The sequence below is a fragment of the Cyrtonyx montezumae genome, unplaced genomic scaffold (genome assembly GCF_038088225.1).
Source record: "Cyrtonyx montezumae isolate F1298 unplaced genomic scaffold, pur_monq_1.0 scaffold_3, whole genome shotgun sequence".
NCBI lineage: Eukaryota > Metazoa > Chordata > Aves > Galliformes > Odontophoridae > Cyrtonyx > Cyrtonyx montezumae.
In genome coordinates this window covers 102,566,389-102,592,232 of record NW_027072034.1, presented here as the reverse complement: position 1 = coordinate 102,592,232, position 25,844 = coordinate 102,566,389, and the positions used below count along the sequence as shown (strand labels likewise).

Genomic DNA, 25,844 nt, shown 5'->3' with positions numbered 1-25,844 from the left:
CCCAAACCGCGCACCCCACAGAGACCCTCAGAGCCCGGATCCCCCCGACCCCCTGCGCGTGCGCGGCGGGGCGGGGTCTGGGCGGCGGAGCCCGCCCCTTTCTCCCCTCTCTCCTTCCCCCGTTCTCGCCACGCGTGGCGCGTGGGGGCCGGGGCAGGCGCGGAGCCGCCTGGCTTCGCTCCCCGCGCGCGTGCCCGCGCACGGTCCCCGTTGGTCGGGCGGGTGCGCGCGCGCGTGTGAGCGTGTGTGTGTGTGTGTGTGTATGCGTGTGCGCGCGTGGGGCGGCCAGGCACCTCCCCGCAGCCAGCGTCGCTCTCGCCGGAGCGCCGGCGGCCGGGCGGAGGGGCCCGGTCCGGCAGCCGGGGCATGGAGAGCCTGCTGGAGAACCCGGTGCGCGCCGTGCTCTACCTGAAGGAGCTCACCGCCATCGTGCAGAACCAGCAGAGCCTCATCCACACCCAGCGGCAGCGCATCGACGAGCTGGAGAGGCGGCTGGACGAGCTGAGCACCGAGAACCGCAACCTCCGCGGGCAGCAGCCGGCCCCCGCCGAGCCCCCCGCCGCCCCCGCGCCGCCCCCGGGCCCCCCGGCCGAGCAGACCCCTCCGCCGCCGCCGCCGCCGCCGCCGGGCCAGCCCGAGCCGCTCCAGCACCACCAACAGCTCCCGGCGCCGCAACCCGCGGGCAAAGCGGCGCCCGCGGGGCCGTCTCGGGCCGCCGGGCACCAGCATCCCGCCGCGCAACCCCACCAGCACCCCGCCGACAAGGACGGCAGGGAGAAGGGCTGCTGCTCCGCGCTGCTCCAGCACAAGGCCCCCCAGGCCATCGGCAAAGGCATCCTGAGCAGGAGACCGGAGTGAGTGAGGAGGGGAGAGGGGGCGGCGTGTGGGTGGCTGGGGAATCCCTCCCCGGGAGAGGGGGCAGAGTGCGGATCGGAGCCGGGCTCCGCTCCGAGTGCGGGTGTCTGCGGGCCGCTCGCCCGCGCTGCTCGCACATAGCACCGTGCCCTCGTTGACTGTCTTAGATAAATCGGTCGCTGAGGAGGTGAGTGCGGTGCAGCCCAGGCGGCGACAAGCTCTGCTGAGGACAACAGCTTCTGTTTGCCTTAAGTCGCCGGTACACGTCAAAAAAGCCGTCTTCTCGGCAAGGAAAATCCCCACTCCTTCCCGAGAGCTGGGATTTCCTGTCTCGGGTCTCGGCTATGCGTTATGCCGCACGTGATGTGTGTGGGTTCAGAGAGATACAGATGCCGTTTGTGTATTTGACATATACGGTGCATACCGCACTTCTGTGTCGGTTGCCTTAAGGTCCACATTTTTGGCGAGTGGCACCTGATACTGATCCAGCTCCTCAAAAGGACAAAGTATTTTTGCTGGTCTTTCCAGCGAAGAAAGCTTCATACTAGAGCTGAATACTGATAATGCTCTATGTGCGTGCGTGTCTAGTAAACAAGGATGAGCATTCCTGATGGTCGGTGGTGGAAGAAGCTACTGCTGGAGAGTCACATTTTCTTGGGTTACATATCCAGTATACACCATCGGTTCACCAGCTGCTAATTACAGCTGTACTGGGCTATGCTGAGGCACTCTGAGAGCCGGGGAATGTTTTCTGCTCGAATCCAGGTAGTGAAGTTAGGAAGAGAAGGAGCACGGTTTCTAATGTAGCTTCTTTTACGTAAGAAAGAAGCTAAAATAAGTAGCAAAACTAGATCCACGTTTCTTTCCTGGAATGATCCCTATTGTTTTGCTTGTAGTCATGTCAAAAACGAATACAGTACACAGCACAATGTATAGTGCAAAACGTTTTCTTGATCTCTTTTGACACTTGAAATAAAAGGGCCCCTTCTCTCTCATGTTGGCTTTGAACACAGAAGCGTAACTGTGACATGGAGCTGGATTTTCAGCTGATGCTGAGTGGAGTCACAGCACTTTGTAAAAGCAGAGCATCTATCACGTGATTCTGTGAAAATCTTCGGAGAAATTACTATTGAGGAAATACTATTGAAGGATTAGGTACGGCGAAGGCATTCTTGAATCTCAAAGGACAGGTCCATGCTCCTAAAGTACTGCACTGTGAGGAACCAATGTCGCAATCACAGCTTAAAGGAAATGTTGTGATTAATACAGAAAATACTTAGATAGGTTGTAAGCATTTGCATTTGAAGGATCTGGCCCTTATTCAGCATGCAGTGAATGAAGTTTTAAAAAGACAGAGCACAGGGCCGGATCCAGAGCTCATGCTGCCTGCTGTAAGTCCAGAATAGCTTAGTTTAAGTCACTGAAGTGACTACAGCAAGAAACCTGTATAAAAATGCATAATCAACACCATTGTTTCTTAAGTAGTGAATCTCTGCAGTGAAGGCTCTGTTAGAAACATCACATCAACAACGGCTTTCGTTCCTGCTGAACAGAGTGTTTCTAACATACGTCATTAGACAGATTGAAGAATCAATTCTTGTGCACAAGTCTAAATACCTCCTTATCTGAGATTTTTGCAGTGGGATTTGGCTGAGGGGAGAATTGCCAACCTTATCTTCATATCCTGAGCCACAGAGATGTGCATTAAGAACACTGTTGATTGCTGACATTTCGTACCATAATCTGTATTAGATAGATAGATAGATAGATAGATAGATAGATAGATAGATAGATAGATAGATAGATAGACAGACAGACAGATAGATAGAAGGATGTATCCTTTCTGTGGAAAGTCAAGGCTGCTGCTGGGGATAACAGAGCAATCCCTGCAGCGCTCTTCACTCAGAAAGATTAAAATAGACTGCTTCTGTTTCCTTCTATAGCTTAGGCAAACCAAAATGTTTGTGTAGGAAAGGAAATCTGAGAGATGCAAAACGGTCCACATTTCTCACTCCTGCAGGTTTCTTTCTTTTACCCATTGATTGTATTTACTGAGCTTCACCCTCTCTCATCTCTAACTGCTAGAAGGAAATCAAAGAGACTGCAAAATCTAACTTAACGGCAACTTGGATGTGGAGGATCTTTTACCACCTATTTGACAGCATGCCCAGTATCCCTTGTGATCCAGCTGGCAAACCTGAGAGTTGTATTTTGGATTCCGTGTGACAGCAGGGGACACATATTTTGATGCTTACACAGATTAGGTTATCTGCGCTCCCTTCCTTTCTCCCTAAATTTGAACATGTGTTTTTTTTCCCTGTATTATGAACCCTGAAATTCAGTGTGCTCTATTTTTTCCCCTTAGCCTAGAGCATAGGAACTGCCTGTTCGCTACAGAAAAGGCCACTCTATATTTTAACCTGATGAGATGCAGTGGCTGAAATTAGTGGCGAAAGCAGCACCGAGGCGATGCCTGTCTGTCACTACCCAGTAATGGAATTTCCTCTGCATCACAAAGCAGGGGGTTCTGGTCAGCATGTTTAAACGTACTAGTGATGCCCTTTCTCACTTCAGACACAGCGCAGGGATTTTGCTCATTTTGAGCTAGGGCTGAGGTTTTATTTGCAGCCCAGCTCACCTCAAGCCCTGGCTAGAAGTGATGAGCTGAGCTTTTGGGCACACGTGACTATTCATGTCAAGTAGGGCAGTCTCCCAAAAGGGGCTTGCAAAGAAAAACAACAGAAGCATCTCTTCTTTTAAAGAAAAGTTGAGTCTTACTTTCATTGTTAGATTTCTCTAGTAAGTTGTTGATGTTTAAATGCATTTTTAAAGAGAGAAAAACATAAATCCTCCTCTAGAAGAGAAGAATCCCTGAGTTTTGTGGAGGCATGCTAATTGTTGCTGCATACTGTGTGCGAGCGGTAGCTCTGAGCTTACCTATGAAAGGAGAGAGAAGTGGAAAGGTTTTGCAGAGATTCTCGGCAAGAATTAGGCTGATTATTATTCCACGGCATCTGTCTCTTTCTACCTTAGGAATCTATTGCATAAGCACCTCACAGCTTTAAAAAACAAAAAAATAAGGTCATTCGTCATGGAATGTTTTGCTTCAAAAATACAGGTTGCCAAATTAGCATAGCTTAGATCACTCTTACTAGGCAGCCTCTTGTCTTAAGGGACCATCCCTAAGTATCATCAAATGGGAGTATAAATGTTCCTTCCCTTCTTTATCAGCAAACTACCTTCTTTTCCAATCCGCAGTTCCAGTCATTGAGTGTCAGAGAAATGCCACAGGGTTGAATTTAGCACATTGACTCTAAATGGCCTGTATCCTGCTGTCCTTTTTGTCAGTGAAGCTCTCCTGATGGGGACTCTGCCTCTGGAACAACTTCAGATTTTAGTGCATTATCTAGAAAACTCACTTTGATTAATTCAATTAGAATAATAGCCAGTATTCCATTATAGTTCTTTCCATTGAAAGGCATGGATGCAATTTACAAGCATTCTGCATAGCATTCCAGGTCTTCTCTTAACTATGTCACCAATGCTGAAAACAAGGTGTAGAAAGAGTATTTGTCTAGCACGACATAAAGAAGCTAAATACTTCCTTTAAATTATTAGTCTGTGTTTGCTCTGTAAGATCATCTCCTCATGCAAAACAAACTCTCAGAACTCTTAGAAGAATTTTTCTAAAATTTTCCCAGAGGTCTTATAGCTTGTATGGATTTGCATTAGGTTGAAACCTATACTAATTCATTTTGTGTTGGGATAGGATAGTGTTTCTTATCTCAGTAGAGAGACGCATTTTAAAATACAATGTTAGACTCAGTTGGTTTTGTGGTCTGAGGCTGTTTGCTGTATTTTTGTTTAATTTCAAATGCTCAATTATGTAACTTTAAACTGAAGATATTGCATATTCAGAGGTGCTGTTTTCCATAATTTTTTCTTTTTAACTATGCATTAATGTTCTATTCTATGGATTATCTCCAGGGTAAAGGCGTTAGACAAAATCCCACTGATTTCAATGGATACTAACAATAACTGTAAATATTATGGCTTACTATTAACATATTTTGCTATGTTTGCGCATTGCACCAGCAAAAACAAAAACAAAACAACAAAAAAATAAAAAAAAAGAAAAGAAAAAGAAGAAAGTAAAAGAAAGGGCAGAAGAACTCTGAGTTACTTCCATACCCTAGATACCCATTCCTTTCACTCTGGGTGATTTGCCCTCTGCTTTCATTCATTTAGATTCATGTTTCCCCCAGCCTGTTTTGGAGTTCAATTCCCTTGAGCTTTCACACAGCAGAAATAGTTCCACTGGTTCTTCCCTGGGTTCTGCAGATCTCTGTGAGCGATGCATAGTTTCACCATCAGAAGTTATTTGGAGTACATTGCTGTAAGCTGGCTTCTATTGACAGACAGAGGTTTACACTGGCACAGCTAAATAGATGCTCAAGCCCTGCTTAGATGAGACCGAAAGAAAGATCACAACGAGAGGAAAAAAGAAAGGGTGAATATATCCCATTTTAGGATATATCTGTACTGGTTCCATTCACATGGTAATCAGACGAAGACTTTATGATATGAACACACTGCATCAGGGCCTGTAAAGTCCCAGGAAAACGAATATGGAATTAATGATTCATAACTACATTGTAAGAAATCACAAATGAGGAAAGAGAAGGAAAAAGTCTCTGTTTAGGGAGAGTTGAGGATGAAATGATGGGTTTGGAATTGACTTGTAAAGATGCCATGAAAAATTCCACCCACAGGGACAGTACCTGCAGGGTGCTGTGTAATATCCTGTCCAGAAGAACACAGTATCAAGGCCTAAAAATACCACTGTAGGAAACCTCACTGGCTGTCTGGAAGCCTCAAGAGGTAGTAACAAGGCAGGAATCCGTGTGAAATACTACCTTGTTGTGCTTTGGACTGATGCTACTGGGTTCTGTGTCCTGAGCCCTGTTAGAGCAGAGCCTGTGATCACAAAGACCTTTCAAGAAGAGGAGCCGAGGCTGAAAGCAACAGCAAAAGATGTGCATCTTTTAATGCTCAAATGGAGCAATGCAGATACGTTGTTTTGTTTTTCTTGTTAGGTAGAGAAAATTTTATGTCACTTGGTTATATGTTCTGTTGTAGCCAGGCTGCTCTTCACCGGTAGCAAGGACACCTTTCTTGTATATATTTTGTATTGGCCATCTTTGTGTCACTTTTGAGGCAGATCCAAGGTTGAGGCTCAGGACTGGACTTCAGAAGCAATGGACTCACATGGCAACACTGTTAGCCATGAAAAGAATTCTTGCATGACTGTTTGGAAATTTTATAAAAGGAAAAATGCCCCAAATGAATAGATATTAAAAATGCCCTTGGGAATTCCTGCCAGGGACTCAGTGCCAGGTGACTGTTAGGCGGGCTGCTCCATTCAGTGCTGCACATACAGCATGGAAGAACAACCGTTCTCAGATTGCAACGAGTGACTGATATTTCCATGTCCTTCATGAAATGACGTGCACACAGGAATATACAGTTTAGGCATGGTAAGTGGTTTATGCATGCAGCAGCTGGCTACTTATATGAGGCACAGACTATACACATCCACACCTCTGCCATACATAAAATTATCTGCACTTTTTCTCAGAGTAAGCTGCAGTAATCTCGGGATGCCTTTCAAGTCCTCTCATGACACCAGAGCAGAGCTTGTCACCTAGCACTTTGGTCTTTGTTTAATTTTGCATTCTCTCTACTCATTCAAAATAACTGCTTCCCTGATACATTATATTTCTGCAAGCAAATTAGCTATAGACAAGCTGATGTCTTAAATTGTAGTGATTTCCCTATCTTGACCATCTAGATTTTTTTTTTCATTGGAATAGAAGTGGAAGCAGTAAAAAAAAAGAGTTTTTACAGTCTTTTAAGAGTTAATATTTCTGTTATTTCCCCTAGAACCATTCTGTTGCTTTTTTTCCCCCTTCTATTTTCAGCAGTGTTTTTTCTTTCTCTTTTTTCCCCTTCATTCTCTGAAGTAAAACTTGTTATTTCTCCCTTTGAAAAATATTATAGATAGCCAGAAATATTCCTCTGCGTAACAGATGGAAAATATTTCATTTGTCACAAATTACCTGTAGCCTCTGATCATTATTTGGTCTGCTACTTGGTTCCATAGAGCCATGTGAGAGCAAATGAGCAGAGCTGTTGGTGGAGATGGGGCCTGAAATGGGACCACTTTTTCCTTTCTTTTTCATGCCGTTTCTTAAAATTATATGTTATTTTTTCCCCCAGAGAAGGGTACCCTGAAATAAACTAATAACATTCTTGCATTCATCGATACTGCAGATTGTAATTTCATTTAGTTAAGGTCTAGGTAAGAAAATGAGAGTGTTTTCTATTGGATTTGTTCTGCTCAGTGGCCCTGTTTAAGAGGCGGAAAGATCTCTTAGTTAGATCATTGGACTAACAGTCTTAAAATCAAAGTTCAATTCCTCCTAATATATTTTAACAGACTTCTGATGCTGGACTGTCCCTTTCATTTCTGTATATTCTAAGATCTGTAGCAAAGCAACTGGGGATATATTGTTACAGATTACAGTGGGAGGCAGATCAGGAGCAGTGCTTTTTATACATTTCAGCATAGGAAGAAGCATAAATCTCCCGTTGCTGTTTGAATGTGTACTGCAAGGCAATATGTTTATTTGCACGTATGAGATGGAATGTATTTGCATAAGCATTTGTCTAACGTGTCTAAGAGCAAAGTTGAAACAGCACCCAGCTTCTGTGTTTTTTACATACAGAAAGGCAAATTGTCAGCTGGAGGAAATCAGAGTATCTTTACTGACGTCAATACAGCCATGGGAATTTACATCACCTGAGGATCTGTACCAGATTTTGTGTATCTGTCTTCACACACAGATACACATGCATCCACTAGTGTAAATGAGTGTTGACAATAGCAATAGCGACTCATAGCAGAGATAACATTGAACAATGAGAAAGACACAAAACAACATTCTGATTCTCCACGTAATCGGTTTGCAATGTTTTCATATGATATTTTAATTTAAGATTGGAGTTTTGCTACTGCAAGATTATAAAGATATATTTGTTCTATTTTATAACTTCTTTTTTTCTTGTACTCTGTGCATGAACCCACAGTCTGCTTCTTATACAGGTATTATTTTTATTGTCTTTGCTAAGATTGTGTTCATTGATCAGCTGTTATTTTCACGTACTCTGAAGTTACAACTTTCTGACTGGGATAGGATGGGATCAATATTCTCCGTGATTAGTCGCATCTGAGAATGAATGTTTTGGGGAAATTGAACTGCTTTCGAATAAGAAAGAAAAAATGACAAAACCTGTCCTTCCTGCCTTCTTTTAGGTGAGAACCAGGGGGGTCTGAGAGCTGCAGAGCTAACGAAGCTTGGCTTCCAAAAGACATGTGTCAAGGTGACGTTTTCTAACGCTTGACAAGAAGTGAGTTCTGATCTAAGTTTCTCCTGATGTTGAGGCTCTCATAACGTCTCTCTCCAACATGGACACTTCTATATGAGTTCAATTAACTCTGCAGCCTTTTCCTCAATGGAAACTTCAAAGTTCTCTCCCTTCTGCCCTATCTGAGATCACTATTACTCACTCAAACCTGGCTTAGTTACGAAGTAGGAACTAATGCACACACACATACACACAGAAAAGTAGAGACGTGCTTTGTTAGAAAAGATAAAATATATGGTCCCAAAAACATATTTTGCTATAGAATCCAGATATATCCCTAGATAATTTTTTAAAATTAGCTTACCAGTGCTTCAAAGTGGCTGAACAGTCCATTCCAAATCTGTGACCCTTTTATAGAGCTAGTGTTCTGTGTATGCCTTTTAAAAGCCTTGGAATATTAAAGTTACGAAGAATCAGGAAATTACTGTAGGAATCCAATGGGCACCTAGATGGAGATCTACCATGGTCAGATGGAGGCTCTTGCTCCTCCTAGCTCTGCTTATGAAGTTGGTGGATCATCTTAATCCACTTGCCAATGTTTACATGGACATAAGCTACTGTTGAGACAGTTGGTATCAAATAATTTGGTTTATATTTGCTGAAACACTCTAAAGCATCTACATCTTTCTCAACAATAGTATAAAATTGACACTTGGAATGTTACAAACCTTAAGGAGTCTTGGGGTTTTCTTCAGGCTTTCTATACTTGAAATTTTTTTTTTTTCAAATTCTGAACTTTCTATTAACATTCAGGACCTCGCTGTCAATCTGTTCATCACTCTCATGTAGATTTCCAGGCAGCCCTCCAAATTGATTCACATTATTCTGGCCCACTGAGAGAGTTGTTCTGACAGTACCTCCTTCAGCCTCAGCATTTTGTATCTTCTTGCTGCTAAGTGTGCACGGTCACCACCTCTGTGGAATATTCTCAGATCTGCCTCCTGGAGAGGTGTGGTTTTGGCCCTGAGGTCCTTAGTGGACTTTATACACGGTGGTATTTTCCAAATGACCTCTCCACTTTTATAGAGATTATGACCTCCCTTCCTACTTCAGTTATGGAATCAAGCTCAGTCCTGTCCTTTCTTGGTTTTACCCCCCACCATGAGAAATACTGTTTCTCTCTTTGGGGTTGTTCCATGAAAAGTTTCATCTTTGCATTTCAGCATTGTCACAAAGTTCTTCTCTTTCATTTGCTGGCTTTTAATTTTCAAGTCCATTTCCAGTATGACACCAATGAGTTGCCTGTGTCTGTCTAGGTACTCACATGGCCTCTTTCACCATAGTAAATGAGTATCTGGATTTGTCCTGAGGGCCTGTGCTGATACCCACATACGTGGGACCACTAACCTTCATCTGAACTTGCAGAGAATCTGAGGAATTTGTTTCTTGATCATTCCTTGGTTCTCATGCCAAAGACCTGTCTTGAAGAACTTTCTTGTATAATGTCTTGTGCCAATAAATCTATATCCAGTCAAATACCTAATATAGGTAGACTGAATGGCTCTGATCAGTAATTTGCACTATTTTGCAACCCAGGTAAGTCTTAAGAGCTAGATTCTATTATCTCTTAAATGCACGAGGCTGAACTCACTTAACTATGTAGCTTCAAATTTGAAGAGATGAGAGATAACACTTGTATATGTCATCTAATGCTGTGGTTCTTCCTGAACTGCCTTATTACTGTCCTATTACTGGGGCTAGTTAGTCTGAGATAGCTATTAGTCTATCAGATTGTGTGCATACATGCCATATCAATCATTTGGGATGGCACAGCCAACTGCTGTAATGTTTCCCCCAAGAATTCATTACTCATTTGGGAAAATACTGATCTCCATGTTATCTGCAGCAACATCCACTGCTGGTCCCTTGTTCCTGCCAAGGAAGGAGTGAGTTTATCAGGCTGAATGCATAAATATTTGACTTCAGTAGACATGCTCTGTCTGTAACTATTATACCACCCCTGTCACCTCTTTTACCATGGCTTACGTACAGCCAAGAAGACAGGGAATACCAGAGTGTGTCTTCGACGGATAAAAAGCATTGGCAAAAAAAAAAAAAAAGTCTCAAGATATGTAAAGATATTTATCCTCCTAAATGTGAAAGAAAGTGTCTTCTTATTTTTTAAGAGAAGAATCACACTCTGTTGCTTTCAGCAAGTTATTTTAGAGATCAGTAGAAGAGGAAATACTAGTAGCAAGGGAAGAAGAGGATGAGAAGTGACTACAGCTATGTGCAACCTTCAGGCTGGTTTTAGGTCTATATTAGCCTGCTCATCAAATCCCAAGCCTGAAAACATGGCTGGAGCATTGCCTCAGGACCACGAGTGTGTGTACCTACATGCTCTCCAACTCCATGCAGTAGTTGTAGAATAGGATATACCACTCTTCTGGCTTCTGCAGATGTTGTCTGTGCAGGGAGATACAAACCAACAAAAGAATGGGCAGCAGCATGCCAGAATTACAAGGGTAAAGAGAAAAGGCTCACAGGAAACTAGAATGCAGAAGTACCAGAAGCCCCAGAAACCTTATCCTGCAGAGGCTGTGAAGTGCTTGAATCCCTGGTTCATTTATGTGTATGACTGTAATGATACCCTAACGTAGGTAGGGGGAGAGTGGGAATGACAGGGTTTTATGTTCTGTTTTCATGAACCTTCCTACTCAGGAGAAATTAATAATAGACCACACATGCTGAACATTACACTTAACAGATACTAACTGGTTCAAAGTACCCTCACAATCTGCAACTCCTGTGCTCGAGGAAGGAGCATGCTACTGGAAGCCCAGAGTATATGTGACTAGTTCTCATCACTGTGGGATGCTTACACCTGCTTTTAAGGGCAGATGTCAAGGACTTTACCCACCTGTGTCCTTTCACAGGACGCACTCACAAACAATAAGGGTATTATCCCTGTTCACGTGTTGGTGTAAATCTGTTACTACATTCCTCTCATTATTTTGCCTAATTGACAGCAGGGCACATTCTTAATTGTTTTCCTCTTGTGAAGTTATTCTCTCTTTTGTGACATTGGTTTGAAATGCTAGCAAATCCTCACTGAACAGTTCATATCCCAATACCTCAAGCACAAATGATAATATGACTTTAAAGAGCAGTAAGGAATCAGAGCCATTTTTCTGCTGCAGGCCTCATTGAAAACTGCAGTGGCCAACTCTCATATCTTATACCAGAAACAGCTGCATTTCAGAGATGAGCATATATACACATATTATATAGTGTTCTGGGAAGTAAAGCACTTATTTGCAAGTGGAATGCCGGCAGTGTGTTTCCTTACCATTATCCAAAATGGCAGCAAGTAGCAAATATGTAAACTTAATATCTTGCTGCAAGATGAATGATAGAAAGACCACGCAAGAATAAGTAATAATAATACCACTAACTCTTTTGCATTACTCTTTATCAGTAGACCATTCAGTGCTTACAGAGGCAGTCCACATTTTAAAGAGGATGAAAAGATGGAAAATGTTTTGCTTGAGTTCACATGGCTGTCCAAAGCTGAGAGCACAACTTGCGTTCCAGGGCACTGATCTGTCAAGTAAGCTGTAGTGCCTTGGAAGAAGGAGACAAACAGGACAAGAAGTGTTAAATGTTACAAGGCCACTATTATGGCATAAATAACATTGCCCTAAATACTGAAATCTGATTCACTCTTTGGTCAGCTTGATATCAGGAAGAGTTTTTCCCAGATAACGGTCTAGACCTTGGCCAAAAATCCTTAACAGCCCTCTTGATTGGTGTCAGATATAGACATTAGAAAGAGTGAGCAGCAGGAGCTGGAGATAAACTTGAATCTTGAATATAAGGAACTAAGACACGTGGTTTCACGTTGGCAGGGCTGTGAATAGGCATTGCATGTAAGTCCAGCAGTGTTTACATAGATATCTGGTTGAGCAACATAGTGTATCTGAGCGAAAAGGCGATACCTAAGTTGCTGGAACACGTTTTATTCCTTGCAGCAGTCAATCACTATAACTTGCAAAGAATGCTGCAGGATGGGGTAGCAGAAGTAGGTGAGCTAAGAGTCTGTGGTCTCTATAGTTTCAGTCTGATTGATGGGAGACAGCTCAGCAAACATGTGGAAGACACCAAAATCATTCCTCTCATGGGAGCTAAAGGAAAAGCCTCCCACAGAGGTAGGCAGTGCATGTGAGCTAGGGAAGCAGAAAGTAATTCGCATGCACAGCTGTGATAACAAGTTGACAGAGTTCCTTCTCCAAAAACCCCAGCATAGCAAGATACAATTCCTTCTTCCCACAGCCATATTTTCTCTCTCCCTCTTCTCTTGTTCAATACAGAGCCAAACTGTGGGTCTGCTGCCTCTATCCCTACCTCCCGACACAATCTCAGCAGTACATGCAAACATCAAGTCACGCAGTCAGTCTTTAAGCCTTGCTATGTTACATTCTTCCTGCCTCATCTAAGGGGATATATGTGGCTTAATGGATTCTGTGCTGAGAGTCTCATTTCCACTAATAAGAAGAGCATTTGCCTTCTCCCATCCCTCCTGTTTTTGGTATGGTGTTTGATGGTAACAGTATTCCATTAGTTCAGTCTGATTATCTCTTCCTGTCTCATTGGACAGGGTCTTACAACAAGAGCAATCTGGAACAAGGGCAGGAATGCCTTCAGGATGTGAATGTGCATTGGATTTCTCTAGAATTCCTTCCTCCTACTGGCATGGAGCTACTTATGTTGGTTACTTTTTCTTCTCAGCACGTGCTGTAGGAGGATACTGATTCCTTCAGTCTGAGAGGACTCTGTACCCCATAGAATCAGGACCTTGCTTTCTTTTCTTCATCTTCAAGCTCTATTTGTTTGTTGTTTTTCTTCTTTCCATTTTTATTTTATTTGCTGCTGTTTTGAATTCCTTGGGGTGAACACTAGCAGGAGGCCCAATTAGTAACTGGCCCTTGGGATGCAAGATAATTGGACATGCCTCACAAAAATAGCTGAAGTATCACCTAATCATTACATTTTTCAATTACTACTCCTTTTATTAACATTATGCACAGAATTCAGGACTGGATTTTTTTTCCTGATAGCAACAGAAACATTTGTGAATCTGCTAGAGATAGTGAAACTGGCCCCCAGGAGGAGACCCTTTCTCCCTACTTCACTTGCTCCTTCCAATCAGCGTTTCCTGTTCATTCTGAATTACCCAGCCCATTTCTCTTTCTCAGGACAATTGCATCTTCTTTTTCCTCCTCAAGCCTCAATTTTGTAGCTCTGATGCAAGAGGCCAATAGCACAGATGGCAGTTACATTGTGGTGATGACATATGAATACAACACCACTGAGAACAAGGCTATGAGGAAGACTTCTGTAACTTGACTCCAAGGTAGCTGCTGGTGGGAGAATGGGGATCATTTCATGTCTGCAGGTTCTGAACAGCTAATCAGTAAGGTGGAGTGGCATGTAACTGGCACACATTAATTCACAAGAGAATACATCTTTGTTCTACATCTTCTTCTTGATATACATCTCTGTGCAGAGAGGTAAAGTCTGAAGGAATGAGAGGTGCAGAAGTATATCAGATATATATTCACTCATGACTAGCTGGGTAATAGTCTAAGTGAGATGTGCTTCATGTCATATATATCTAGCTTTTACACCTGAAGATTTAAATGGGTTTCAGGAACCCAATGAATTAATAAACTCAACAGTAAGGAAAGACTGAAAGAAAGATTTTCTCAATAGTTTTTTTTTTTTTTTTTTAATAAGAACTTATATTTGACTGTTTTGTTCAGTGGTGTGGTCATGACTGTAGAAAAAAAGAATAGCTATTTTGATTTGTATTTTGTGTTTCAAAGAGTAAGTGGCCACGTTTTGAACCTGGACTGAGAAGGATCAGAGACAGCTTTAGAAGAAGCTCTGAGTAACCAAGAAGTAATTCATGCTAAAAGAAGGAAAGGACTAAATAGAGACATCTAAACAGGAGGAAGCTGAGCTTCAGAGACTTGTGACTGCATAAAAAGGTGGGCACAGGGGCAAACAAAATGCTGTCTTTTCTGCTATCAAATGAAACAAAGAATGTAGTTGCGTAAGAAAACTGATACTACTAAAAGCAAAGGTAGCCTACTTCAGTATCATCTGTCAGACCACAAGCCATGGAACTAAAAGATCTAACAGCGTTCTTTGCCACTGTTTCTGAGCAGGATGTAGATGGTGCTGTAAGATCCTCACCAGTTACAGCTTTGTTTAATCACAAACATTAAGATGTATTTATTGATTCTAACATTGTAGCAGGGGATGCTCTCATTTAAACTGAAACAGTACACTTTGCCTACAACAACTACCCTCTACTAAGCGAGTAGAGATAGTACAAGTCCAGAACTTCATTTACAAAGCAGGTGCTGCTGGTCAGAATTGAGGTGAATGTAAGAGATCTACAACTTGAGGAAGAGAACTGGAGGAAGTGATACTACAGGACTCACATGAAGGCTGTATGCTGTTCAAAGGACCAGCAATACTAGGGAGACAGTGCTTAGAGGAGCAAAACTTAAATAGTATGGGGCAGAGATGTGTGCTAGTGGAATTTGGTTGTACTGGCAACCACACAGGTGCTCAGGACTAGGCTGGTATAGGCTGCAAGTAAGGAGAAACTACAGAACTGCACAGGGGAAATCTTGCCTGCGCTCTGCTTGGCACCAAGCTATTGCTATTAATCTTTCACTTCCCTAAGCACTGATATTCATCTAAATTATGAAAAAAGGTTTCCTCAAATGCAGCAGGGAAGGTTCTTTAGCTTCATATTTATGAACTTAGATAAAAGAGAACTTGATATGAATCTGGAAAAGTGACATCTCAATTTTATCATGTCCATCTTGATGATGAGTGCAAGTGTGGGTTGATGACTTGTTCCTGACCCTTCTCTTTCCCTCTTGCTTTCTAAGGTTCTGTGTCTCAGGGAACTTCTTTCCACTGAAGAATTCAGGCTGTTCTTTGTCTTTTCAGTTTTGTGGTTTCCACTAGCACCAAGCAAGAAATTGCCTCATTTGCTAATAGATATTCCTGTTAATAATAGCAAATCCATCCACTGAAAATATTCCTTGCCTGTTTTGCAAGATGAGAGCACTGTTATAATGGCACAGTGCTGGCACACAAGTGGGAATGCTTGCACCCATTTATGCTGACACACAGCCTACTCACCTGAGAGTTTTTGACGCTCCCTGTTGCACACCAAATCATAATTATGATGGTAGAGAAAGCACAGCAATTCCATTGTTGACTGAAAATCTCCTGGGTCTAAAAGCTTGCTGAATTTCCATCATGCAGGGTTTCCGGGTATGCCTTCATTGGCTGTTTGGGGATTTGACTGTGAAGAATATGAACCAATTTTCTCAATAAGGCTTTTGATGCTGTTAATCATTAATTTCATAGTAATAGGTTTTCAAGAGAAGATAGATCAAGCCATCTACCAGACAGTATTCAAAACTGATTTTCTACATAGTAACTATAGATCCAAAGAACAAAATTATTGTATGCTTTGTTTCTTCCAGATGTCTCCTAGACACTTAGTGGGTAATTCCTCTTTGGTTTGTTTCGGCATAAACTGAGAATAACCCTTCAAGACAAGAGAAACAACTCAGTGGAAGCCTATAGCCATGAACAAACAAATACAAGTGAGGAGAGAGCAGAGGTCTTTGGAGTTCTGTTGGGCTCACAGAAATCAAATGTGGATATAATTAAACTCTTAAGTAGGTTGATTGAAGAGTTAAGAGGAAAGACTATTTCAGATTTAGTAGAAATAGAGCATGCATTGCTAACTAAGAATGATCTTGAGTAAGCAAACAAGAAGAAGGGTAGCACTGTAGTCAGTGGTGCCTGTTTGTAAGAGAACAATTGACTGTAGTAATAGATGTGGCGTGGGTCCCCATGGCACAGCAGCTGTTCTGTGCACTGTCGCATATCTCAAAGTTCATGCTCATTCTGGTTGTATCACAAACAGGCAAAGATGCATAGAGAAACTTTTTTTCATTATTTGCCTTTTTTAGACCCAACAGATTTTTATTTTTCAAGCATTCAAAGCATGAACTCTTCATTCCCTTGTTAACTTCTGTTTTAAATTCTCATTGGAAAATTCAGTTACATATATGTAGTATGTAGTTACATATATGTAGTATTCATATATACTCCAATATTCATTTTTTTTCTTTAAAATGTGAAAAAAAAAAACCCTCAAAGAAAATACTCATTACCAAAACACTTCCTAACTTTATCCTACTTTCATCCCCCCATTACTAACTTCATACCCAACACACAGTGTCAAGAACAAAAACCCTACCAGGTTCCTTTCTGCAAGGATCTGACACAGATGAAAAAAGTAGTAATGCTGAATAAAAACTGTGAGATGAAAGGAGGAATGAATTTAGAAACCCAGTGTCATATGAAGGCAACCTTTATAAATTCTGAAGGAGCAAGACCCAAAACACTTTATTTTGCCTTACATTCCACTAGGCAGTGTTTACAGTCTGTCTAGTTATGTTTTGTTTCTAGTGTACTTACTCAGTTGCCTTCATTTTGTTCTTTTTAACAGACAGACAGACTTGAAAGACTTCCCAAAGAGTGCTAATAAAGAGAACATTGATACAAGAACTTATTAAGACGAATGAGTTTCAAGACAGTGATCTATGCTGGTGAATTTATGTAAAGGATCTTGCAGTCACTCCAAACCCAACACTGCCTGCCAGCTGATGTTTTTGTGAAGGAAGTTAAAGAGAAGACTGACCGCCACATAGACCTCTCCTGCAGAAGGCTAGATTTATTAAACAAAATAAAGGAGAAAGAATAAATAACTAGAAGGAGAAAATGAGGTAGAAGCAAATGCTATCAACTGATCACTTAAAATGTCTCAAAGGTGCATGCCACCCAGGAGTCAAAAAAAACCTCAGCATGTTCTTCAGGATGGCATTTAGACATCAAAAGTTGCTACTTTTGGGCCAGATGGTCTTACTGCTGAAGCATGTGGAGCAATCTATTCTTAGATGCCAGGATTACTGTTTCGCAGAGAGCTAAGAGTGATGTGGCACGTTTTCCATTCTCAAATGTGCTAGTGTTTAATTGATCCTGGAGGCTCAAAATTACCTCCCAGCCTATTGTATTTTGTATGAAGCCCATCAGTGGAGAAGTCTGTAGATTCAGCAGCTCTATAGCTCTAGTACAATTCTTCTATTTTCTTCTTGACTGTATCCTCTTTTTTTTTTTTTTTTTAATTAACAAGTCCTCATCTTTCATTGGAGCATCCCTTTGATTGACTTAAGAGCTGTAACTTAATTAACTGCCAAGGCAGAATTGGGATGCCCAAAACCTATAATGCCACTCCAAATGCATCTCTTGTACTTTCATTACTCTGTTCCTTTTATTTCCCTGTCATTCTCCGTGGAGGTTTTTCTTCTTATGAATCTTCCATTGGCCAAAAGATCCCACAGCCAGAAAGACAAAAAAAATTTTTTTTTTTTGAGGTCTGTTTGAGGTCAAACAATAAATGTAACTGCCATCTTCTTGACCTTTGTGAGATGCTGAGGTTGCCACAGTCATTCTGAGCTTTTATAAGCAATAGAAAGGCTAAGAAAAGAGAATGAAGTGCAGACACCTAATTTCATCCTGATACTTGGAGGTCTCAATATCAGCTTTTACAAAGTCACTGAATTTTGTTTCCTATAGACAGAAACAGCCATGCAGTAGATGTCTAGCAACAAAAAAGGCACAGAATTTTGTTCTATTTGCACTGCAGACAGAAAAAACACAACCCACTTTCCTACAGATTTGCAGCTTCTAACAAAAGAACAAAAGCCATAACCTGAAAATGACACTGAAAGAGTGGAGGAAATCAAGAATATTACATACATCTTAATTATTACAGAAGTAAGATGTTATAAATAAAACCCAATGACCCTATTAATAAGCCATGGTGCCCATTGGAAAGAGGGATTATTGGAAAGTGATGAGACTGAGGAATCTCATTAAATGCAAAGCGTCTCTCATATTAAAATCGCCCAGAAAAATAAATAAATAAATAAAAACACCTTGCAAAGATAGACACATAATCAAACTTCTCCCTCTCCAGCCTTATTATCTCAGGGGACCATGATTAAAGAATCTATGTTTTTTCTCTATCCATTGCAATGATTTTGTTCAGAGTACTTGGCACATGAAAAGGCCAAGCTGTTAGCTGGACTAAGCCTGCATCTTTTGTGTCTGTGTAAAGACTACCAAACTTTGGATACTATATAAAGAAGCATAAAAACAACAACCTAGAGTGTTTCTAAACTCCATCACTCATTCTCTACTTACTCATTAGCATCTCCTGTCCTCAGCTGTGTTTTAGTTTCTAAAAGTTGGCATGTCAGTCTAATTTACAGACTGAGATCAGCTTTTGGCTATAGAGTAGAGGGTAATAGGGAAGGAAACAAAAAATTTTCTTTCCCATTTGAAAGATTGTGAAGGAAAACGTAAAGCTATCACACCAAACTGCTGTGTAAAGGATGTTGGGGTATATCTCACCAAGTTATATTATCCATTCCTGCTAGCCACCACTGGATTCCAAAGCAGATTTCCAGAATCAGTGTAATTCAGAACAGTACACACGTGAAAGTTTAGCTTATCCTGTAGTCTCTTTGCTACTTTGTTTCCTAAGGATTGTTGGGCGTGCTGTTCCCTTGTGTGCACAGCCACTATCAGTGACCCAAAGGTTTTAACTGCAGAGCATCCCTTTGATGCAGCTATCATATACTTCCTATTCTGAGCATGCCCTCTAGGTTTCCGTACCCATTCCAATGGATCCCATTTCCCTAAGATCCCAGTTTAATGGTGTGCTAGAGGCTTTGGTGTGTTCTTCACAGGAGCTCTCACACTGCCATGCAATTCAATTTCAATTAGTTTGTGGTAGTTGCATACAGTGAACTTTATCAGAAAGGTTCTTGGCATTCATACCCTGCATTGAAGCACTAGCTTAAGCAGTTATATAAACCTTTCATTCCATATGCAGCCTTGATGAGGATTTTCAGGAGTGTTCCCCCACTTAGAAAAAAAGGAGTCTGAATTAAAGAGTTAGAGGATTTTTAATTGGAAACAGTTCTATCAAATACTGGCTGTAGACTGGAATTCCCTTCTTGCCCTGAGGGGCACTGTACTCTGTATCCAAGCTAGATTAAAATTAATTTCCATTTACAGAACCCTTCTAGTTTCTAAGTACTCTGGCTGATCATTACCTGCCACTGAGACACAGCTGGCTCATGGAAAAAAGGCAGCATTCCCCTGTGATCAGAACTACTGTTTCTTCAACAAAATCTGTTGCTAGGCTAACCAAGAGAGACCAGGACATTAGACAGTGTATATGAGCATAGCCCTGGTGATTTTTGTTAACCAAACGAAATCTGACAGAAGACTGCAGGTTCAGACATGCTAGTATGGAACTAAAGAGAGGTATCCATTTAGTCTTACTAGAAATTCAAGTGACTTTGGCATTACCCATTGCGGGGCTGGACTCGATGATCTCTAGAGGTCCCTTCCAGACACTACAATTCTGTGATTACACCCTGCTGGGCATGCTGGATCTTCCAGCACTATGCAACGACATTAACTCAATGAAGACTCAGCTGAAAGAGTAGCACCTGCTGCAGCACTCCCTTCAGTTTTTCTTGGAAGTCTTCAGTCCAATTGTATGCCTAGACTGAATCACTTAGCTTATAGCAGTTGACATGAGTGCAGTCTGAAGAAGCATAGCTGTAGGCCATTAAGCGTTGCTAAACTGACTCTTTTTGAGCTCAGTGAAAGAAGTCTAGCAACTACAGTGGAAACTTGTCACAGTCTGTTTGCTTTTGAGTCACCCTGATCCTGATTTTGCTATGAATTTTATTGTTCTAAACACGAAGATCTCACTTCAGTTATTTTTAAAGGAGAGAAACATACTCTTGCAGGTGGCAGGAATACTATGCAGACAGTGCCCAATTTTGCTCCTAAAGCGTTTCCATTTCTGCTAGTCTTGAACTAGATGAGCCTCAGTGTGCATCTATTCTCAGTATTTTCACATTTTTTCTTCTATAAATGCTCCTCATGCTGTAGTTTGTACTGGTGATAGGAACCTAAACTGTCAAACACATATGAAGGGATAACTTCTCTTTTTGCAATCAGTTCAACAATTTAGTCACCAATGCAGAAAATAGAATAAAGTAATAAAAATTCCCGTAGTAGCTTGTAGAAGGGCTAAAAGTAGTAACAGTAGTTCTTACATACTCATATAATCCATCCCATGCTACTGGTCTCAGACAGTAGGATAAGTGTAAGGACACCTGTCATCTTCCAATGACCACTGGTTCTTGAAGATGTGCTGCAGTCATCTGTGGGATCTTCAATTCCTACCCAAAATGGCTTAGTGACATGAGCACTTAGTTACAAACAGAGTTCTGTTCCAAGGCAAAGAAACTGGTTTCTCAGGAGCTCACTAGGTAGCCATAAATATCTAGTTTGAAACCTGAAGAACAGCATTCCCATCCCCTCTGAATGAGTAAAAAGATTGAGTCTTCCAAAGCCATTTCAAGTATTTTGCCTCCATTAACACTCATGGAAAAGGAGCAATTACATACTCCTAGGCAGACTTGGAACCCTAAGTCATAGGTGTCCAACCTTGGCTGCACTGAGTGAAGAGGAATTGTCTTAGGCTACACCTACAATGGTTGCTCCAAAAGTAACGCCTCCTATTTACACAGAAACCACAACAAGCACAATAATACTATTCAATAGAGATAATTCTTAGCTACAAAACACTTTTTTTTCAACACAGTCACCACTACGAGCTATGCATTTTCATCACCAATGAACAAGAGCCTGCATCTGCACTCATAACAATCTGCACCAGCTGAAATGACTCACTGTCACTGCCACCACTGCTGAAATGCAGCGCCCACTGCCTCACTGTGCTTACATCTTCTGCTTGGTCTCCATAAACATTCAGAAAGCATTGATGACTGTCAGTGGGTGCCATCTTTTCTGCATGGAGGAATTTAGTTCCACGCCTTTGCTTCATATGCTCTTCTATATCAGACACCGTTCTGTCAGACTGTCCCTCTGCCGCCACCGATCACAGCAACAAAATGTAACAGAATATTGTTGAGAAGGTTCAACCTATACTGCCATATCACCAACATCTGCATCTGATGTCATGGGCCAACAGAATAAAATAGGAGACATTACTTTCAGAGCACCTCTCATGGAGTATATAATATAGCTAATAAATATAAGTAACAAATATATTTTTTAATTCATATATAAAAAAAGAGAGCAACAACAGTAAAAAGCTAGGGAATATTTGATCTTGTTTTTGAGAAACTAGCTCATCAGTGTAGTTTGATGGCAGTGGCTGCAATTCTTAGTGGATTCTTGAGGTGTTTGTCACAGATTTTTCATGGAAATTTACTCTTCCTGTACTGCTTCTTTGAAAACAGTTGTTCACATATATACGTACTGCCAAAAGCAATGACATAAACAAGGAGTGATTGTGAAGGAAGGGATATTTCTCTCTGGTAAGATGGTGCTTATAACCGTCTGGTAAAGAGATGGGATCAAATTTTTTATTGCAACTTGATACATTCCATCTGAAAATTTACAGATAATGTATTTACATCACCTTAAAATTGGAGTCACAAATATACAAAAAAAAAAAAAAGATTTTTTCAGTACTCCTGAAACCTATTCTCAAATTCCTGTGACAAAATGGAAAACATATTGTTCATTATTCAAAGGACTGCATTTAACATGAGGATGGAACTGTGCTAGGCACTGTCAGAATAACAGCACCTAGCAGCTACTCTCCAAGAGGATAGCTTCTCCATTGTAGGAAGTAGCACAGCTTAGAATTCAGAAGTCCTTTCCACTGAGCACAAACAAAGATTTCTTGTAATCTCTCTCCGGCACCATTTGAGAATATTTATGAACACTAAAACTGGCTAAGAAACCACCTACACGTTTTCAGAATGTATGTGATGAGGTCTCATGAGATCCTATAACTTACAATAAAATGTGGCACAAGAATGAGCAGACTGGGTTCTCTTACTTGATCTTCCATTGAAAAAGGAAGAAATTTCCATTTCACTCGGAAGGTCTTTAGAAAAGTAGAACAACATGAATATAAAAGCTTTTCTTCTGGGCCAAAAAGCACTTATTTTCAGGAGAAAGTCTGGACTCCAGCAATTTCTGACTAGTTGTCATTTGATGAATTGTCATTCAGACCAAAACTTGACTGCTTTCTCTTGTTCTGGCTTCAAGCAGAAGTGATATTTGGTCATGGCATCTTCAAAGTTAGCTGTAGAAAATAGCACAATTTTGCCTTTAGTTGTACCCATTAACAAAGCAAGAAAACTTCCTACTCATGATTCCAAGAATAGCAACAATGCCTTTTGAGAGGGGGATTAGCTGAAATTTCAAGTGTGCCAATACTCCTCAGCTCTGAAAGCTCTTCCAAGCAGAAAGATTAGTCTGCGTAAGGAAGCCTGCACAACAGTGATGTGAATTTGGTGTTCAGGATTAGTGACAACGTGCTGAAAAATTCCTAACTATTGCATATGAATAAGCACAGTGATAGCAAAGGGCCTTCCTACTGGCATACTCCAGAAGAATTCATGCCTGTGGGAATCTACAAAGGTTAACAACCTTCTAAAACCAAAATCAATGCTAGATCAACATGGAAAAAGGAAGAAGACTTCTTCCCAGTTTGTGTGCATCATATGGACATTCACTCTCATGTTCTTTCCTCATACTGAAAATTCAACATACAGGAGGAATATGCATTGGGACTGATTACAGGAGGGGATAAGTCTCATTATGTAGGGTCTGCATTTTGTTTGCCTATGTTTGATAGAGACAATTTACCTAATGTTTGTATGAAAGTTGGTTGACAGTTGCTCCTGTTGACTGGTTGAGGCTCCCATTTTGCTGGCTCTCCATTTTGCTTTTTTGTTTGTATGCAGTGCCTATTAGTGACGACCACTTAGTAGAAGAGAGATATTGTTGCTTGCTGGGGTATGTTGTAGCTTTTTGGTCTGGTTATCTTAATAAATCAACCCAAATGAAATATCCTGCTTGTGATGCACTTCCCAACTGCTGATAAACCTTCCACCTGAATGGAGACAGACAAGGTGTGAGAATCCAGTTGATTATTAATGTGTGCCTTGAGGAAAGTTACCATTTTTAATGACCACATGAAATATATGCAAGTTCTAGATATATCCTTTATCTCTAGTTTCCTTCTACATATGCGCCATCTGCTTTTTGCTGTCTAGTTGGAGAGATGTAGAGTGTTTTGATTAAGTAATCCTGGAAAATGGAAGAAATAATTCCAGTGAAACCTATGCATTCTCAGAGATACTCTTTTATACGAATAGGGTTCTTTCTCCATAAGACGACATCAGAGGGCTCAATTTCTTTACTCCTACTACACAGACTGATGTTTTTCCAGCTGCTGCTGTCTCTATTTACATGCTGCTGCAAGACTTTTATGAGTTTTAGTGGTGTTGCTATTTGTTGTGTAGACAAATACCTAGAGGTTCTGGCTGTGTCAGTGAGGCTACATGTTCTCTTTTGAAGAGTATTCTGGTTTGAATACCTTTAAAGCTAGCCTATTAGTATCAATCAAGCAGTTCACGCCAGGTTCATTCCTATTCCTTTGGTTTATTAGAGCTGTGAGGCCATCTCAGCCCAATTTCTGTTGCCTTCACTAGTTACAATGAATGGTTTGTGTTGCTCAATGTGAAAGAACCAGATTTATATTGTCCCGGTTGAATTTCCCTTTTTGGTGATGCTCTTTTGATATTCCATTGGCAAGTTATGTATCATCTACAGACATGCCAGAGCAAGGACGATACTTAGTTCAAACAGCATACTGCTTCTGAGATGGCCATAGCCTCTTAGGACCACAGTTTAGGCTATGTAGAAGACCACCAGCATTCACATGCCATTCTTTTCAAGAAAAAGTGATCAGTTCTCTTCCTTGGGGCTGCTATATAGTAAAGGAACTTCACTGTATAGTAAATAATTACCTCTAGGTAACAACTCCCTTTAGGGGAACATCCAGCCAAGTGAGCTACCGATGGAACTGACTTGCACTCTTTACACTAGAAAGAGTCTTGTTCATTTAAAAAGGCTTTTTTCTTCACAAATTGTTACAACTGAGGGCAGAGGAAAGCAGTGTGAGAGGAATATATTTGACAGCTGCAAGCTTTAGTAGTTTAGTGTAGGTTGTTTCTGTCCACAATCAGTACACAAGTTTCCCTCCACTCCCTGCCCCACCACCCCATAACCTACTGTGTTCTTTGTGCTGATTTCTTCATGCTCTGTGAAATTAATTCTTCCAGTTCCTACTTAATTCTTTGCAGCAATTTGAGCTGCTGAGTAGAGAGGATGTTTGGGCTATTGCTTAGAAACCAGGACTGAAGCATTAGAAAAGCAGTATCTTTATGCTGCAGACAGACTTGCTGTGTGGCAGCAGGCAAACTGCATTGCCTCACTTTACCTCAGCTCCTCAGCGTATGACTAGAGGACTGTTACTCACTTCCCTTGCAGGATGTAGCACGAGGTGTCTGCTAGTAGCATTTATAAAGAGCTTCAACACTGCTGCCTTTGAAACATGAACAGTTTTGCTGCAGTTAGTGCTCAATGACTGGACACATTTGACAGCGCTTTGAACAGCAGAGAAATTGGTGGGCCTGTGCACTGTTGTCACAAAGGGGAGATGGTTCCTGAGACAGCCTTTGAGGTTGAATTCTATATATCATTTTAATGCAAGAGTATATTTTAATTTAGACATATACAAGGCTTGACAACTTCAAAAATTAGAGCAGAGACTGAACCAGGCAGCCATGCTGAAGTATTCCTGGGCATTATGCACTGCCCCAGGGCCAGCACTTTGCTTTGGTTTCCTATCCCAGTAAACGTTCTCCTATAGGTTAAACAAAGAAAGACCCTGAAAAGAGTTAAAGCGTTGCTTGGGAATGCTCAAAGAACACAAAAGCAGTGAGACAGTTCTGCTAGTCTCTTACAAAGACTAATAATTTGTTTTATATTTAAATATGCTTTGATTAAATCTGTAGAGGGGTGTAACATTCAAAATGCACTAGTTCAATTTGCCAGTGGAAAGAATAAAAAAAGTGTAGAGGCTGAAATTCACATACAATTTAGCGTTTTTGCAGGTAAGTTTTTTTTAATTCAAATCTCATTTGGGAATGGATAGAGACATAGGTTCAAGTCCCTGCAGATTCAGAGCAAAGGTTTTCCTCTCCAGTCACTCTGAATTAAGTAGAACAGGAATGCAGCTCACTCAGTCTCCCACACATGATATCAACAACTAAAAAACCTATTATGCTGGTCATACAAGACAATCAAAGCTCTCTTTTTGGCCTTCTGGCAAACTCACGAGAGGATGATGTAAGGCAAGAGATAACTAAACAGAGATCATTGCTGCTGCTCTTTTCCTTTCAGGGAGAATTTAGCCCTTG

At 41.2% G+C, this 25,844-nt stretch overlaps 1 protein-coding gene across 1 annotated transcript in view; it reads left to right on the top strand.

Annotated features, from left to right (window-relative positions):
• Nucleotides 1-366: 366 nt before the first annotated feature.
• The window catches only part of IQSEC3 (IQ motif and Sec7 domain ArfGEF 3), a 99,168-nt gene continuing 73,690 nt past the window's right edge, over nucleotides 367-25,844 (top strand). The window contains exon 1 of the mRNA XM_065742639.1: nucleotides 367-854. Coding sequence (XP_065598711.1) covers nucleotides 367-854 — 488 coding nt within the window. The remainder of the gene's footprint in view (nucleotides 855-25,844) is intronic.